The following is a 16,314-nucleotide window of genomic DNA, read 5'->3' on the forward strand; positions in this document are numbered from 1 at the left end:
GCTATGTTAGGCTTTCAAATTAGGATAGAAAACCTGCCGTGAAAAACTGGCCCAGCCTCAGTCGATTTTTTTGTTTTTATATTTTAGGTTCTATACAGGAGAAAGTCCCCCTACAAGTGCTTTGGTGTTGTTGTCGGAGTGTTTTGGGGGACTACTTTGTCGATTTGTTAGAATTTTGACCACTAACATTGCATTTCAATTTCTTCAACTAAACTAAAAATCCACCTAAAACCAAGTGAAAGAGGGGATAACCATATTAGGAAGCACTGTCGCAGTTAACACGTGCACCTCCCATTTCACAGGTTGTGGGTTGGGATCCTGGCTCTGGCTTTCCTGTGTGGAGTTTGCATGTTTGCACTTCTTCCCATGTTACCAAAATATGCAAATTAGGCTCTTAAGACTCTTAATTGTGCATAGCATGTTCTATGACTGCGTGAGTTTGTCTATGTGCCCTTCAATTGGCTAGCGACCAGTCTAGGGTGTACCCTGCTTCTTGCCCAAAGTCAGCCTGGATCCAGCTCACCCATGACCATAATAAAGATAAGGGGAAAAAAATGGAAGGATCGATGTTTTTATACACATTAGAAATCTATTTTTCTTGATTTAGGGTTGATAGTGTTTAAATTCATGTAAATGAACTTGGAACCGAATAAACTTATAAACAAGTCAAGTTTTTTTTCGGGCATTTTTTGACGAAAATTCTCTCCAATATATAGTCAAGAAACAGTGATTCAGATCAATATTTTTTTTATGAGAGAAAACCTACAGCGAGGGTTTAAATATTTACTTCTTCTACCAAGAACCATCACTTTTTTTATTTACAGAATCAAATGTAGGTTACTATTGATAATAGTCAAAATGGCGGTCAACCTATTATTATTTTTATTTCCAAATGTACTTTGACTAATCTGCCTAGTTTGTATGCTAGTCAACGGCAAAAGCGATACAATACGCAACGAAACATTTGCATTGCGTTGCATTACTAAAATATCAGAAATGCCCGGATGTATGGAATTGCCCATAGAAACGCATAGGATTGATCAAATGAGAAATGATTACGTACTTAAATGGATCATTTGACTGGATTGAAAGGTCCAGCGTAACTTCCTTGTTGATTTGTTTGATTAATGGCACAGCCAGTCATGTTGGAAGGGAGGGAACTTGTTCTTTACGGCGCACAAGCCTCCAGAGTCCAACGCGCGCGCGCGCCTTTGGTCACTCCACTATTAGCGCCTACCCGTGACTAGACATGCCTCACACACGCTCTTCTTGCACTTAGATTAACCCGCGACTGTTTCAAATCACGTTGCGCCGCTTGGGAAGCGAGAGAGCAGTCGAGAAGCGTTTTGGCGACTGCAGGACGCGCGGCGCGCACTTGAACCAGCCGGCGAAAGGAGCGCAAGGAGAAGAAGTCGCACCCCCCCTTCCCCACAAAAAAAAAAAAGATGAATGACACGGATATTTTCTGCCAGAACAACTCAAGTGAGGCGTCATGTGGAAACGCAACCGCTTCTTCCCTGAGCTTCGTCGACATCACCACTTTCATGCACATTTTCCCCTCCATTTATGGCATCTTGTGCTCGGTGGGAGTTCTGGCCAACGGTTTGGTCATTTACGCGGTCGCTGCGTGCAAGAAGAAAATGGTGTCGGACATCTACGTGCTCAACCTGGCCATAGCGGACATGCTTTTCCTACTGGTCATGCCCTTCAATATCCATCAGCTGGTCAGAGACAGGCAGTGGGTCTTCGGGAACTTTATGTGCAAGGCGGTGGTGGTGGTGGATGTCAGCAACCAGTTCACCACTGTGGGAATAGTGACCGTGCTCTGTATTGATCGGTAAGTCCATTTTTTTTTTTTTTAAATAGTAGGCTAGAAATAGAGACAAATCTTATTGCCATCACCCACCATCATATTTACCAGACAATGTCTAAAGTCAAATAAAACTATAACACAGTAAGCTTACAGTCCATTCTTTGCGTAACAAAAATAACTACTATGACTTACTTATTCATATTGTACTGAAAAACCAGCACAGATTTGTACTGCCGGCCAAATGTTGCGATGTGCTCCATTCCAAGTTCGATGGTCATTATCACATTTACTTGTTGCCATTACTCTGAGTTGGAAGGGGAAAGGGAAAGGAAGATGGGGGTCCACTTAAAAAAACAACAGGTCAATACAACATAAATTATAGGGAAAACAGTTAAAAATATATATTTCAAGAAAAAAAAAAGTCTAAATGTGAGCTTAGGGTTGAAAAAAGAAAAAGTAATTAGTATTAATGCAATATCATTTTTTTTGTTTTGTAAAAAAAAAAAGAGAGGCATATCTTGGTATATAAATTGTGACGTTTTCATAATTTTTTTACATTATAAAATGACCCCAAAAATGTGATACCTTGTCACATTCAGGTTGTTCAATTTTTTTCTTGAAATATTTTAATACGAGCCACATTTTGTTTAATTCTAGGCTACATGTGGTGAGCCAATTTGAAAAAAAAAAAAAAAAAAGGACAGCGGTCCACACATGATAATCCATACTCAATTTATGAAGAAAAAAAAACATGATACAGAAATCTAACAATTTTTTTTTATTATACCTAACCACTGCCCTAATCGACTTTCCACCAGTTCAGGGTGTAGTCTGCCGTTCACGCAGTCAGCCGGGGTCGGCTGATGGTTGCCACAGGAGAAGCAGTACACAAAATGGACCACGGTGATTTTCATATTTGAGCAATAAAACTTTTATTAATTTTTTTTAAACGCATATATATATGTTACATATCATGAAATGCTTCCAATGCTAAAACAGCCACATTTAAAGTCCCATTTTAGTGTCAGTTATAAATATGAGATTGTGCCGTTGTGGGAGTGAACACAGGCAGAAGAAGCATTAAGCACTCGCTGGATTTCATGCGGGAGGTCGGTGTGTGCAATGTACGTTTGTATAAGAACATTTAAGAAGATCTCAACTTCAACTGCAAAGTGGGCACTAGGAGACCCTCGATTGTGCGCCTGTGACAACCTCCATCAACCGCCTCCTTAGGAATCATGCTATAGTTATAATACCAATAATTATGTGTGATAATGGCAATGTTCCCAATGTAATTTGTAATCAACTGTGACATTTAAATTGCCTCCTTAAATGCACAGCATGATCTTAGAGTTCATCTTTCTTCAGCGTTATCAGAAATACAGTACACAGTTCACATATTTGAATCAGATGCATAATTCATGCCATTATGTAGCACCAGAATTTTTCTTTGAACATTATTATGAACTAGAAATTCCCTCAGAAATCTTATGTGATGCTGATGTTAATGCACAGTACGGCTTTCACATTCAGACAACTTGAAAAATATGTATGGAAATATTTCATATTGTGGCAGACAAGATGTTGCGGAAGATTGAATTAGAGTTAGAGATTGTATTAAGAGCTAGATTTTTTTTTTCCTATTGTACATTTGGAACAGGTATAATATGTGTAAATAGTTTGCAAATAATCACCACGGAAAATATTTGATGAAGTCCAATTAATTGTTTTTATCAACCAACAGCCCTAATATATATATATATATATATATATATATATATATACACATATATATATACACATATACACACATATATATATATATATATATATATATATATATACACATATATATATACACATATACACACATATATATATATATATATATATACATATATATATATACACAGATACACATATATATATATACACACATATATATACACACATATACACATATATATATATATATACACATATATATATATATATACACATATACACATATAAATATATATATATACACACATATATATATATACACATATATATATACACATATACACATATATATATATGTGTGTATGTGTGTGTGTATATATATATATATATATATATATATATATATATATATATATATATATATATATGAGTTATGAAGTTTTTCCACCCCTCGTCCCTGTGTACACTTATCTGCTAACTCGGAGGCTAGATGATGAAGTGCTCACTCCACGAGGGAAAATATAATCCTGCTGTCTCTACGGGAGCTCGCATTTGCTTCACAGTTCGCATTTGCTCAATTAGACTCTGCACCCCCCCCACCCCCACCCCCCGCACCCAGTTCTGCTCTGAGTCATCATGGCAATGAAATCCGTGTTCACCGTTGGCCCAGAACTACCTTCATAAAACAACAACAAAAATAAATCCCAGTCATGTCACAAACATGTTATTAAGACACCTACAATTGAATAATTTGTTTGTTGTTTTGGCAGTGTGATATCTTCCATGATGAAATGTTTCCCAAAGAATTCATTTGCATTATTGCTCTCTGTAGATTTCCTCATGTATTATGTCACTATCTTCATGTGATCCATCAATGAAGATTAATGAGCCCATCCAAGAAGGCTATTCTATCCTGGACTTCCTGTTCTTTTTGCAAAATGTTGGTTTCTATCTTCTAGTGAAGCGTCAGTCATTTTTTCATATCCATGACCTTTAATCTTGCTCTTTGGAGGTTGTTAATGTACGCTCTCACTGTGTATTCAGAGCACCAGCGGTTACATTTTCCATCAAGGAATTTCAAATGGTTGTCAATGGTCAAGGTTTGTGGGAAAAAAAGCACAGGTAGATTTTCAATCTTATCTTAGCTTCACAAATGCTTGTTTCTCACCCATAGACAGACCTTTCTTTTGTAATTCAATTCCAATTTTGGGGTGTTTTGAATTTGAAATAACATTTGCGCACCACTCTGCTATGTCGCAATATGTTCCATTTCTGGTTGTGTGGTCGTCATTGGAGTGTTCCTCAAAGGAAAACACACTTGTGGAGTTCATCGGTAAGATGCTCACTGAGCCGGAATTTGGTGAAGTCATGCACAAAATCAGTTTGAACTCTTTCTGAGAGTCTTTTAGAGAGGTTCATTTCCCATTTTTTATTGCTGGAATTTGAAAAGGGACTTTACTAGGGTGTTGAACTGTATATGCTATTCAAGAAGAAGATTAGAGGAGGGCCCTATCGGATATTTGCTCATCCATCCATGAGCTGTTTAGCAACATTGTTCAGTGATACACGTTACAAGTCCCTTTTGGATTTCGCTAATGAAAAATGAATACAGTGCATACAGTAGCTCATCCTTAGCGCTTTGCAATGTGCACATCAATAATGTGTCACACTTGCAGTTATTGATCATTTACGTGTCTCGTTGTTTGCTTTTCCAGACACGTACAGTAGGTATGTTTTTTTTAATACTCAGGTACATAGACGGCTTTAATAACTGGGTGAGTGTTAGCACGACATGATAAACGCCCCTTTTAATACAAGTGATTCCTTGCATCATTAAAAATATAATTGCATCCGATTGTCATTTATTCAACAACATTTAATAAAACAGGATGCAGCCTCTCTCGACAGAGCTCTGCTCTCTGCTGAGAGGATTTTCAGGTAACGTACTAGCCATCAAACATGCTGAATGTACCTTCAGTAAATAATTCAACAGCATAGATTTATACTGTAATAATAATAATATTTTTTTCTTTGTCAATTAATATCATACATGAGCTTTTAGGGTTCTTTTTTTTTTAATGTATTCATTTTTGGTATTACTGTACTGTGCGTCCATGCATAAAAAGGAAGTTCAAACAGTCGTTTGAAAATTGTTTATTGTTTATTTTTACTTGATTACAAAGTACTTAATGACCTTTTTATATGTTGCACATGACATACACTACATATAAAATACTAAAACTAAAAAACTAAAAGCCTTTGAGCATTTTTGCAAAATATAAACAAATCAAAACTAGAATATATATATATATATATATATATATATATATATATATATATATATATATATAATCTCCTCTTTTTTCCCACAAACCTTGACCATTGACAACCATTTGGAATTCCTTGATGGAAAATGTAACCGCTGGTGCTCTGAATACACAGTGAGAGCGTACATTAGCAACAACCTCTAGAAAGCAAGGTTAAAGGTCATGGATATGAAACAAAGTACTGACGCTTCACACACGCTTCATTTGCAAAAAGAACAGGAAGTCCAGGATAGAATAGCCTTCTTGGATTGGGCTCATTAATCTTCATTGATGTATCACATGATGACAGTGGCATAATAAATGAGGAAATCTACAGAAAGGAACAATGCAGATAATTTCTTTGGGAAACATTTTAAAAATCAAATCAAAACAACATAAAAACTAACCATGAGGACAAAATCCTAAACTATAACCTTGTAAACATACTGTGATGTGTTGAATGTTCCTTTTCCTGTTGGAAACAAGAAGCAACAAGTGAGCTATTGTGTCTGAGCTTATATTTTAATTAACTTGTTGCACCCTGTCATGTCTATTAATTGGATAGAAGGTCATTTCTCTGCTTAAGCTGAAGTGAAGTGTAAACGGATTTGACTGTTCAAAGTAGGAATGGACATTTAAATAATTTTTCATGACAGACAATGGGGGTGGAGGGGAAAAAAAATGGGTCTGTGTTGTTATTTTTTAATACGTTCTCTAATGTGACGGGAGAATGTCAAGAGTAAAATGTCCAGCTGAGAGACATAATGCTGCCTGAAGGAGTTGTACAATGGTTAGAATGCAATGTTCTTTTTGGCTTGACATTAAATTAGTCGCAATCAAGCTACACACTACGTTTTGCTAATTGCTTTGAGACCAGATTAATAGATAATTAATGCCATATAATCAAAATAATGTATTTATTTAAAATGAAAGCAAGCATACAAACACGTAAAAACCGCCATTGCCATCATGTGGGATCGGCCGCAGTAATAAAGAAAAAAAGAGAGAAAATAGGATTAAAAAGATTAGCAAGCATGATGTGAGTTCGACCTTCATTCCGACAAGTGATTATTTTAAGGTTCAACACAAAAATTGAAAACGATACGTGACAAACTAACTCTACACTTTTGAATATCGTATCTACCTAGATAGCTATCTATCTAGCCAGCTAACTAGTTATCTCGTCTCGTTAGGTAGCAAGAGAGCTAGCTAACTAGTTATCTCGCTAGCTAGCGAAATACATCTATCTATCTAGCTAGCTAGCTAGCTATCTATCTGAAGAAACTGTGGAGAATTGTCGGATGAATGAGAATGAGGATCTGGAATAAGATAAAAATTGTAACTATCCGTCTACTCAGGACCTCCCAAGAACCAGGAAATAGCCATTTGCTAACAAAAAGAGAAGTATTGTTTTCACTGTTTATTTGGTAGATTAGTTCTTCTAAACTATCAATTACATGCGCTGAGCAAGAACCCACAAATCTTAAGTTAGTAGTTTACGAGTTTTACGCCCTCTCATTGTTGTTTATTTAGAAAAACATCTATTTAGACAAATTTTTGAACCAGTCCAGGGTGTATGCACTCTTACAATGGCTGGGTCAAAAATAAACCAAATTGTGAGAAATGGGTCCAAAAAAAGCCAATGTTGGGTTATTTTCCCAGTGTATTGAGTTGCGGAGTTGACCAAGCATATTCCATCAAGATTTTGATCCATCAAGGAGTAAAAACTACCCATACTGGTGAGTTAAAGCTACTTAGAAATTAGTTACCAGGGGTCCACCCTGACTGGGGTTTGATCCCCAATTCCTGTGGCCAAGCTGGCAACCAGCTTCAACTCTTCAGTCCATCCAAATCCAATCTTCAACCCAATCTGCTAGGTCAAAATAATTAACCCAACCTTGGGTAAAAGTAACCCAATCTGCTCAAAATCCACAGCTACACAGCAAGTTAGTCAGGAAAACAACCCAGTATTTTTTTTTTTGAGTGTGGCAATGGGTGGCCTTCAGTTCAGCGCCATTCAAGTTTTGAGTGCCCTTTTCTGTAATTACATTCATTTCTTTGTGGAAAAATGATGTGCTGAAAGAAGCCTGCATTACATAAGTGGAACAAAAGATTTTATTCTAGCTATCAGGGATTAAAGTAATGATGCACAATAGTAGTCCGGCAGTGTTCCTCTTATCACCTGTTTCAGACTATGGTACGCCTCTAAAAATGTGACTTTTTCCCCCCACAGGTACATTGCCATCGTTCACCCCACTTCAGAGCGCAGGACCATTCAGTGGACCATCATGATCAACGTGCTGGTGTGGATCGGCAGCTTCCTCCTCACCGTGCCGGTCATGATGTATGCCAAAGTTGTACGCAGACAACATTTGAAAGTCTGCATGATGTATCTCGACGGACCCGAGGACATGTACTGGTACACCCTCTACCAATCCATTCTGGGCTTCATCATCCCCCTCATCATCATCAGCACCTTTTACTCGCTCACGCTCTACCACGTGTTCAGCTCCATCCGCCGGGTCAAACGTAAGCAGACGGTGTGGGCCAAGAGGGCTACCAAGATGGTGTTGATGGTGATCGCTCTCTTCCTGATCTGCTGGTCGCCCTACCACGTCATCCAAGTGATCAACCTGAGCAACAACTCCCCGACCGTCGCCTTCATCTACGCCTACAACATCAGCATCTGCCTTAGCTACTCCCACAGCTGCATCAACCCGCTTATGTTGCTCATCTTTGCTCAAAATTACCGCGAACGGCTTTGTCGCAGAAACGCGCTGAACAGTTCCGGACACTCGTCTAAGATGACTGTTGTCAAAACCGAAGGTTCCAGTCTGGCCACTGATCCTGGTTATCGTTGTACTGCTATTTAGTAAGAAAACAATTTCGGCATAGAGACATGGACATGCTGCTGTTTGTTTCAAATGGACACAATAATGTTGCCTGTGAAATCTGGACAAACACCGACCATACTGTGGGTATCGTGTTCAGCAAGAGGTGATTCACATGTGTCTTTATGGAGGGAATGTTAGCACTGGTTTCCAAGCATACAGACCATGGAAGAAGGGATGCTGAGGTACCGCTCAAGTGTGACGGTTCGGGGATGTCATAATTGAAAAAATGCAGCTATATTATGTCTGGTTAAAAAAAAAGTAGGATATCTGCCTGGGCAACATCCACTTGCGCAACGCGGAATCCATTTAGCTGTCAGCTAGTTGTTTTGTTGACCATGTAACTATAAATAAAGATAGGAGAGTTAGGGTAGGTTTAAGCGACCATGCGAACGTTCACTTTTATTTTCCACTGCTTTTTTTTTTTGCATTGGAATTTGCATTGGAACACTGCTTGAAATCAGTGTTTTCTACTTGTCAAATCGGGTTAGCGGGATAAAAAAAAATCCAACGCAGAGATTTTTCGAAATTGGTGTGCAGATGTAAATTAAAAACAAAACAGTAGGTTTGTTGCATAATGTACATATAGGGTGACCATATTTTGAAAATTAACCATGACGCTACCATTCCGTTGAAATATACATTAAATTTCACCAAATGTAATCGCTAGTCAATGTTTGTCAATGGGGGGAGTGCAAGTGCTAATGAATGCTAACATCATAGCATATAAATCGCTACGACAACTGTGTGATTGACATATACACGGCAAAAAAAAAAAAAAACAGGATGCCGAGATGGGACCTGCTTAATATCGGGCGAAAAACAATAAGGTTGGCAAAATCCGCCAGGATGCTGGACCCAAAGCTCAAAAACACGACTGTTCCGGAAAAACGGGACGACTGGTCACCCTACACAACCTAGCTAATGTGTACTAATGTCATTTGAAAGTTGAGCTCTTTTTGTCGGTTTATGTGTTTTGGGAGAGTGGTTCCGATTTTGGTTACTATTGCGATGTCACAGCCAAGGCTAATTTACCAGGGCAACCATTAGCTTAGTGCTAGCACATCAAAGACAACAGCAACGCAGAGCTTTAATGTTGCTAACAATGTCATCCGCCGATAAGTGTCAGAAAAACACATCTAATGTGACATTGTAGCAGTTAGCGTAGCCATAAAAACCTGCATGAACCTTCATACCAACGTACAAAAACAACGGCAAACAAGTGACTCTCAAAATCATAGGGGAGTCTCTTGTGTCTCTGGTTCGATACACTGTACTTTGTACATATTTGGCTAATAAAGGTATTACTGTCTACTGTTGACTAATTTCATTAATAGCCTAAATCAATGTATTTGGTCTTTTGTCCAATACAGTATACTGTATTTTTGGTTTCCTTTATCGAAAGCTAAGCTAAATAGTCCACTGTCTGGAATTAGAACCTCTTTAGCCACTTTGAAGCTAAACCTTTTCCAATTGGGATTTTTCTATTATTTTAAACGTTTAAAATGTAAAAGGCTTTTTTTTTTTTTACGTTTGTTTTTGGAATGGCATGATGGGCTGGCACACACGCTCTCACGTGGTATTTGGCTCACAGGCTGCATGCTATCCCTTCTCAACAACATGTCCGACTATGAATATGAATCTTTGTGAAAGAGATTTTTATTTATTTCTTTTTTTACACCCTGGTATCAGGAAAATTGATAAAAGATCTGGTTCTAAGCTTAATGTCAAAATTAATAAGATGAAGAATTTCAAAAAAAACTATTTAAACTACTGAGTTCTCATGACTCTTTAGTACAAGATTCCTCTTATGCTTGATTAGTATATTCACTGCAGCTAATGTGAAGTATCTGTTGCGTCGATTGGACTTCGGGGGGAAAAATTGTCACAATAATTTGCTGGTACTGCATTACTGGAGACACAGCAGAACGTCCGCTTAGTGTTTGTTTGAGATTATGATCATTGTCCAACGCGACATGAAACCTGTGTTACAGTACATAATAATGACAATCATAGGCTAATGATACTAGCTTAGATTAATACAGCACCTTTCAATGGGTCTTAACAATAACTCATTAGCGCTACGTTAGCGCAGGAGTTGCTAGTTTTGACCACCAACTGATAGCCGTTGAATTTGACAAACAGCAGTGTAATGGAAGATTCCATGAAATGTCAGACACACGCGAGGCTGCTTGTGTGGTTGGCGGCAGAGAAAGCAGAGTGGTAAACTTCTCAAGGTGATACAGAGAAAGGTCCTGATTGGTATTGTCCGTAGTGTCTGATCCGCTAGCTACCGAATGTAAAGATTAAGTCATTTGTGATGTATGCATTGAAAAATAAATAAATGATAGTATCACAGAATCAAAAACATAAATGGCTAATAGGAAAGTAGCACTTAATGTGGATTTTATGAATTTATTTCCAACTAATGGTTCACTGATTTGAAATTTCATGCAGATGATGTTATTTATTGTGGTGATCCTATATTACTGTATTTTGACCGAAAGGCTGTCCACTCAGGAACACCATTAGGGCTTTAGCTATTGAAATGTCATTTCTTTGTGAACACGAGAATACTAAAACAGCAACTCAAATGGTGAAAGTCTTCATCAATGTTATGCAAATTTCTTCACTGAACATTCAGGCTAGGCCAATTGGGAAAAACTGTATTGTGTGTGTTTAAAATAGATGTGGAAGAAAAAAAAAATAATCCAATCCAAGCTGAGTTCCTTTAAAATTTTGGAATGAAAATCATAAGCAAAATAAATATCGATTTGAAGGCTGCAGAATACACCACAGGAGAGCCAATTGCGGTGAGAAGAATATTTTATTGAGGCAGCTTCTCAGTGGAGGGCTTCGAGCCTAGCTAGCGGATAGGAAATTATTATTATCTTGTTGTTGTAAGTGATTGTTAAAGTTCTCGTTGTTTGGTTCGATGCAGGTATTTGTGAAAAAAAAAAAAGAGCGAGATGATGGACATTGATGTATTTATTATTTATGTGTTTATGTGAATTTGCCTTGATGGACCTAAATCCATGGTAGACATACCCATGAGAAACTGTAACATCTTCATGACTTGACTTAAAAACAATTGTTTTGCCTACTTTATTTTTTTTTCTTGTTTTCTCATATTTAACACAAATTCTGACCTTCCAAACTATTATTTAGGTAGTATAACTATAACCCACATTATAGTTTTCCCAGCGGACCGATAGTCGGTTAAAACTAAATTGCGGCCGCTACAACCAACATGCAATATATTTAGTGTTGATTATTACTGAGCGAGACTGCAGTCGCCACGGTGATGTGGTGTTTGACGTGGTTTGCGATCCTGAGATCCAATCAAATTGTTGTTGTAAGTCACATGTGTTGTCTTTGAGCTAAATAGCAAAAGGCTCCTCAATCTAATCATTGTTTGTGAACACGCGGACGGCAGATGCTCCGTATAATTTGGACAGTGTGCGCTGGAAAAAATGCAGCTTTGTCCAAGATGTCACATGAACATTGTTGTTTTTTTTTTTTTTCAATGGTCTTATTAAGCCATGATGCAATTGTAAACATCTCTTCACAAATTAATTGATATGCTCTTTTTTTTTTTTTTTTTTTTTCCCAGGAGAGCTCAGTATTGTTCATTCGATTTGACATCATCATTGCTCTCCTTTTTAAAAAAAAAAAAAACTAATAAATTAAAAAAAAATTAATAAATGTTTTTTTTTTTTTAACAATTGATATGCTCTTGATTGCCACCACCATCTCTGAAAGACAAAACAATTTGATTTGATTTTTTTTGTCAAATGCTTTTTGTTGAGTTGTATAACACTACAACAATCACGACTGTATGATGCTAAACAAAATATATTGTCTCACTGATTGTGACTTTAGAGAGGGGTAATATGTATTCGATGTTGTTTTATTGTGCCCGTGTGCTTAACGTCGTACACCGCCACCATTTGTCAAGTGAATCGGGTCATTTATATGGATATCAAAATAGACGAACATGGTGCGTTAGACACACTTTTTTTTTCTCTCACAATGATAGCTGATCCCTTCTTTTCAAGAAAATGTTTCGTACATAAGTCCAAGGTCTTACGTGATACATTGTTTTTGTATCTATGGAATGTATAGTATGTGCTGAAGCAGTTGTGTGTTACCGTCACATAGTGAAACAATTGGTGCATATAGAACGAATACCTGACGCTCTCATGAGAATATGATGTCGCTATTGCAGTACGCTATGTATAGTTCATTGTTGCACTGAAGTAAAAGTGGCTTTTATCCAACTTTTATCCGACTCTTTTTTTTTTTTGGGACTGTGTGACTGCATATATTGTACATAGATTATAATGTAAAAACCATCAAATCATTTTAATCTACTTTTCAACTGAAAAACATTTACTGGGTCATTACAGAATTGGAGAGCATTCATCATTAAACTGTATTTAAACATAACCTTAAAAGTCCTTCACTTTCATACCTGCATGTTGTTGCCTTGCCTTTCAAAGAACCGAATGAAGCCAAGATAGGTTTTCAAACATGACTTTTGGACTTTATTGCCAATTATCCGATTTGTTTCTTTGTTCCCTCCCTGAAAGACCAAAATCGGGGGCAAATCTGAGGACAATACACACATCCACACATGAAATACAAATATATACAGCACCACAAGTTAGACCTACTTTTTGTGAGCTATATAGGCTACTTTTTGTCCCCAAAAAATTGTGAGATGTGCCGGCAGCCATGTTGGAATGCTCGACGAGGCACAACGCGGACCCAAAACAAAAGCTACCCATTTTCATGCCTGTCTACGAATATAGCGGCCAAAGTTTTTGATCACAGGTAGAGATTTATACTGGCTGTCATTTATTGCAATATCAGTAATATAAGAAGGTCTGTTGAGCACATTGCAGAAGTGTTCTGTCCAACATTCCACAAGAGAGGTATGTTCTGTTATTAACATCTGACAGTCGGCAGGATGAAATGTGTCGGTACCTCCAAATACGGATCCGTGAGTAGCCTTCAAATCTTTACAGAATGCACCATAGTCACGTCACGTCACGTCAGTCTTGCATTGCCTTTCCTCTTCAGTGCCTCCACTTTTCTTTCATCTGCCCTGATAAAACACAGTAATGTTTCGATCAAAGAATGTATTGAACTTTGAACCTGTTAAAGTCATTTATGTCTTGACATATAAATTATTCTTCACCAAAGTCAGCTGTCCTTTATACTGTATGTGAGATTTCCTGCCTGTTTGAAATACCACTTTTTTGTTCAGTTTGAATCACACACATACCGACAAGTTGCTTGCCTTGCATTGTGACACCACAGTTGTAACTTTTATGAAGCCAAGCTATGTTGTCAAAAACAAGCTTATTAAGATGTTAACCGCCGTAGTAAAACCATAAATAATTTGATTAATTTCATGAAGAGTGACAAGGCGCAGAGGAATATGACTTGACTACTTGTGGTCAACTTGGGAAGTGTGTTGCTTTGCAATAGGATAGTTGACTTTAACACTTCTAAACATCGTAGAAAAATAAAATGGAGTCATGTAAACGTCACTAACGTATTAGTAAGTTGTTTTAGTGTATTTTATTTTCTTATTCAAAGAATAATACAGGTTTTTTTTTCTGGTGTACAATCCATTCTTTCTTTTTCATTAGTGGGGCTTCCATCCACCCAACCCATTTTTTATTTTCAAGAAATGCAAAAGTTATACTGAATGGAAACGCTAGAAATTAGAAAAAGTGCCTAAAATTCACAAATAAGTTTTTCCGCTTGGAGGGGGGTGGATTTTGAAATGTATCGAAAAAAGGAAAATGCGAATTTTGGGGTTTCCATCCATCCACCCATTTTTTATTTTCAAGAAATGCAAAAGTAATACTGGATGGAAACGCTAGAAATTCGAAAAAGTGCCCAAAATTTGCAAAAAAGTTTTTCCGCTTGGAGGGGGGTGGATTTTGAAATGTATCGAAAAAAGGAAAATGCGAATTTTGGGGTTTCCCATCCATCCACCCATTTTTTCTTTTTTATTTTCAAGAAATGCAAAAGTAATACTGGATGGAAACGCTAGAAAATCTAAAAAGTGCCCAAAATTCGCAAAAAAGTTTTTCCGCTTGGAGGTGGGTGGATTTTGAAATGTATCGAAAAAAGGAAAATGCGAATTTTGGGGTTTCCATCCATCCACCCATTTTTTATTTTTTATTTTCAAGAAATGCAAAAGTAATACTGGATGGAAACGCTAAAAATTCGAAAAAGTGCCCAAAATTCACAAAAAAGTTTTTCCGCTTGGAGGTGGGTGGATTTTGAAACGTATCGAAAAAAGGAAAATGCGAATTTTGGGGTTTCCCATCCATCCACCCATTTTTTATTTTTTATTTTCAAGAAATGCAAAAGTAATACTGAATGGAAACGCTAGAAAATCTAAAAAGTGCCCAAAATTCGCAAAAAAGTTTTTCCGCTTGGAGGTGGGTGGATTTTGAAATGTATCGAAAAAAGGAAAATGCGAATTTTGGGGTTTCCATCCATCCACCCATTTTTTATTTTTTATTTTCAAGAAATGCAAAAGTAATACTGGATGGAAACGCTAAAAATTCGAAAAAGTGCCCAAAATTCGCAAAAAAGTTTTGCCGCTTGGAGGTGGGTGGATTTTGAAACGTATCGAAAAAAGGAAAATGCGAATTTTGGGGTTTCCATCCATCCACCCATTTTTTATTTTTTATTTTCAAGAAATGCAAAAGTAATACTGAATGGAAACGCTAGAAAATCTAAAAAGTGCCCAAAATTCGCAAAAAAGTTTTTCCGCTTGGAGGTGGGTGGATTTTGAAATGTATCGAAAAAAGGAAAATGCGAATTTTGGGGTTTCCATCCATCCACCCATTTTTTATTTTTTATTTTCAAGAAATGCAAAAGTAATACTAGATGGAAACGCTAAAAATTCGAAAAAGTGCCCAAAATTCGCAAAAAAGTTTTGCCGCTTGGAGGTGGGTGGATTTTGAAACGTATCGAAAAAAGGAAAATGCGAATTTTGGCTATGGAAACAGGTTTTGCGAATAAACGCAGACAAGACCAGATAAAAGTCGTACGTTTTGACCGGATGTTACGCCACACACATGTTTGTAAATGTAAGGTATGTTTGGGAGGGGGGACGAAACAGAAATATTTTTGGAATTAATCAAAGAAGCGAATATTAATGCGATTTTAGATGGAAAACAACAGAGAAATGCTACGGTTTACCAAGAATTATTTTTAAAAAAACTCATACGACGCTTCCTGGTCTTCTTCTTCCCCTTCATTTAAATAACTGGTGGGTCACATCTCTATGGTGTATGGCGCCACCTACAGCGGCGGAGTCCTCTCTCAATATTCGCAAAAGTAAAACAGATGGAAACGGGCATAAGTCAGTCGCATGTCCGTTTTGCGCAAATTCGCTTGAAAAATTCGAAACAATTGGAAGGAAACCCCAATATTGTTGTTACCGTCTTGGACTACTTCTTGAAGCAGTTGCTGGTGAAAAGCTCAACGGCCAATGTGAAAAACATCGAGAGAACAAAACCAGAGAAAAACAATTATCACCGTGGAC

At 37.3% G+C, this 16,314-nt stretch overlaps 2 protein-coding genes across 2 annotated transcripts in view; one reads left to right on the forward strand and one right to left on the reverse strand.

Moving 5' to 3' along the window:
- The first annotated feature begins 1,258 nt into the window (after nt 1-1,258).
- On the forward strand, nt 1,259-13,015 carry mchr2b (melanin concentrating hormone receptor 2b). The gene is made up of 2 exons (XM_077577306.1): nt 1,259-1,837; nt 8,078-13,015. The coding sequence occupies exons 1-2, from the start codon at nt 1,446-1,448 to the stop codon at nt 8,715-8,717; spliced, it is 1,032 nt and encodes a 343-aa protein (XP_077433432.1). The 5' UTR covers nt 1,259-1,445; the 3' UTR covers nt 8,718-13,015.
- Nucleotides 13,016-13,121: 106 nt separating this feature from the next.
- The window catches only part of tspan17 (tetraspanin 17), a 46,954-nt gene continuing 43,761 nt past the window's right edge, over nt 13,122-16,314 (reverse strand). Inside the window, exon 9 of the mRNA XM_077577308.1 lies at nt 13,122-13,845. The gene's annotated coding sequence lies outside the window, so the exon portion shown is untranslated. The remainder of the gene's footprint in view (nt 13,846-16,314) is intronic.

The sequence above is a fragment of the Vanacampus margaritifer genome, chromosome 10 (assembly GCF_051991255.1).
Source record: "Vanacampus margaritifer isolate UIUO_Vmar chromosome 10, RoL_Vmar_1.0, whole genome shotgun sequence".
Classification (NCBI taxonomy): Eukaryota; Metazoa; Chordata; class Actinopteri; order Syngnathiformes; family Syngnathidae; genus Vanacampus; species Vanacampus margaritifer.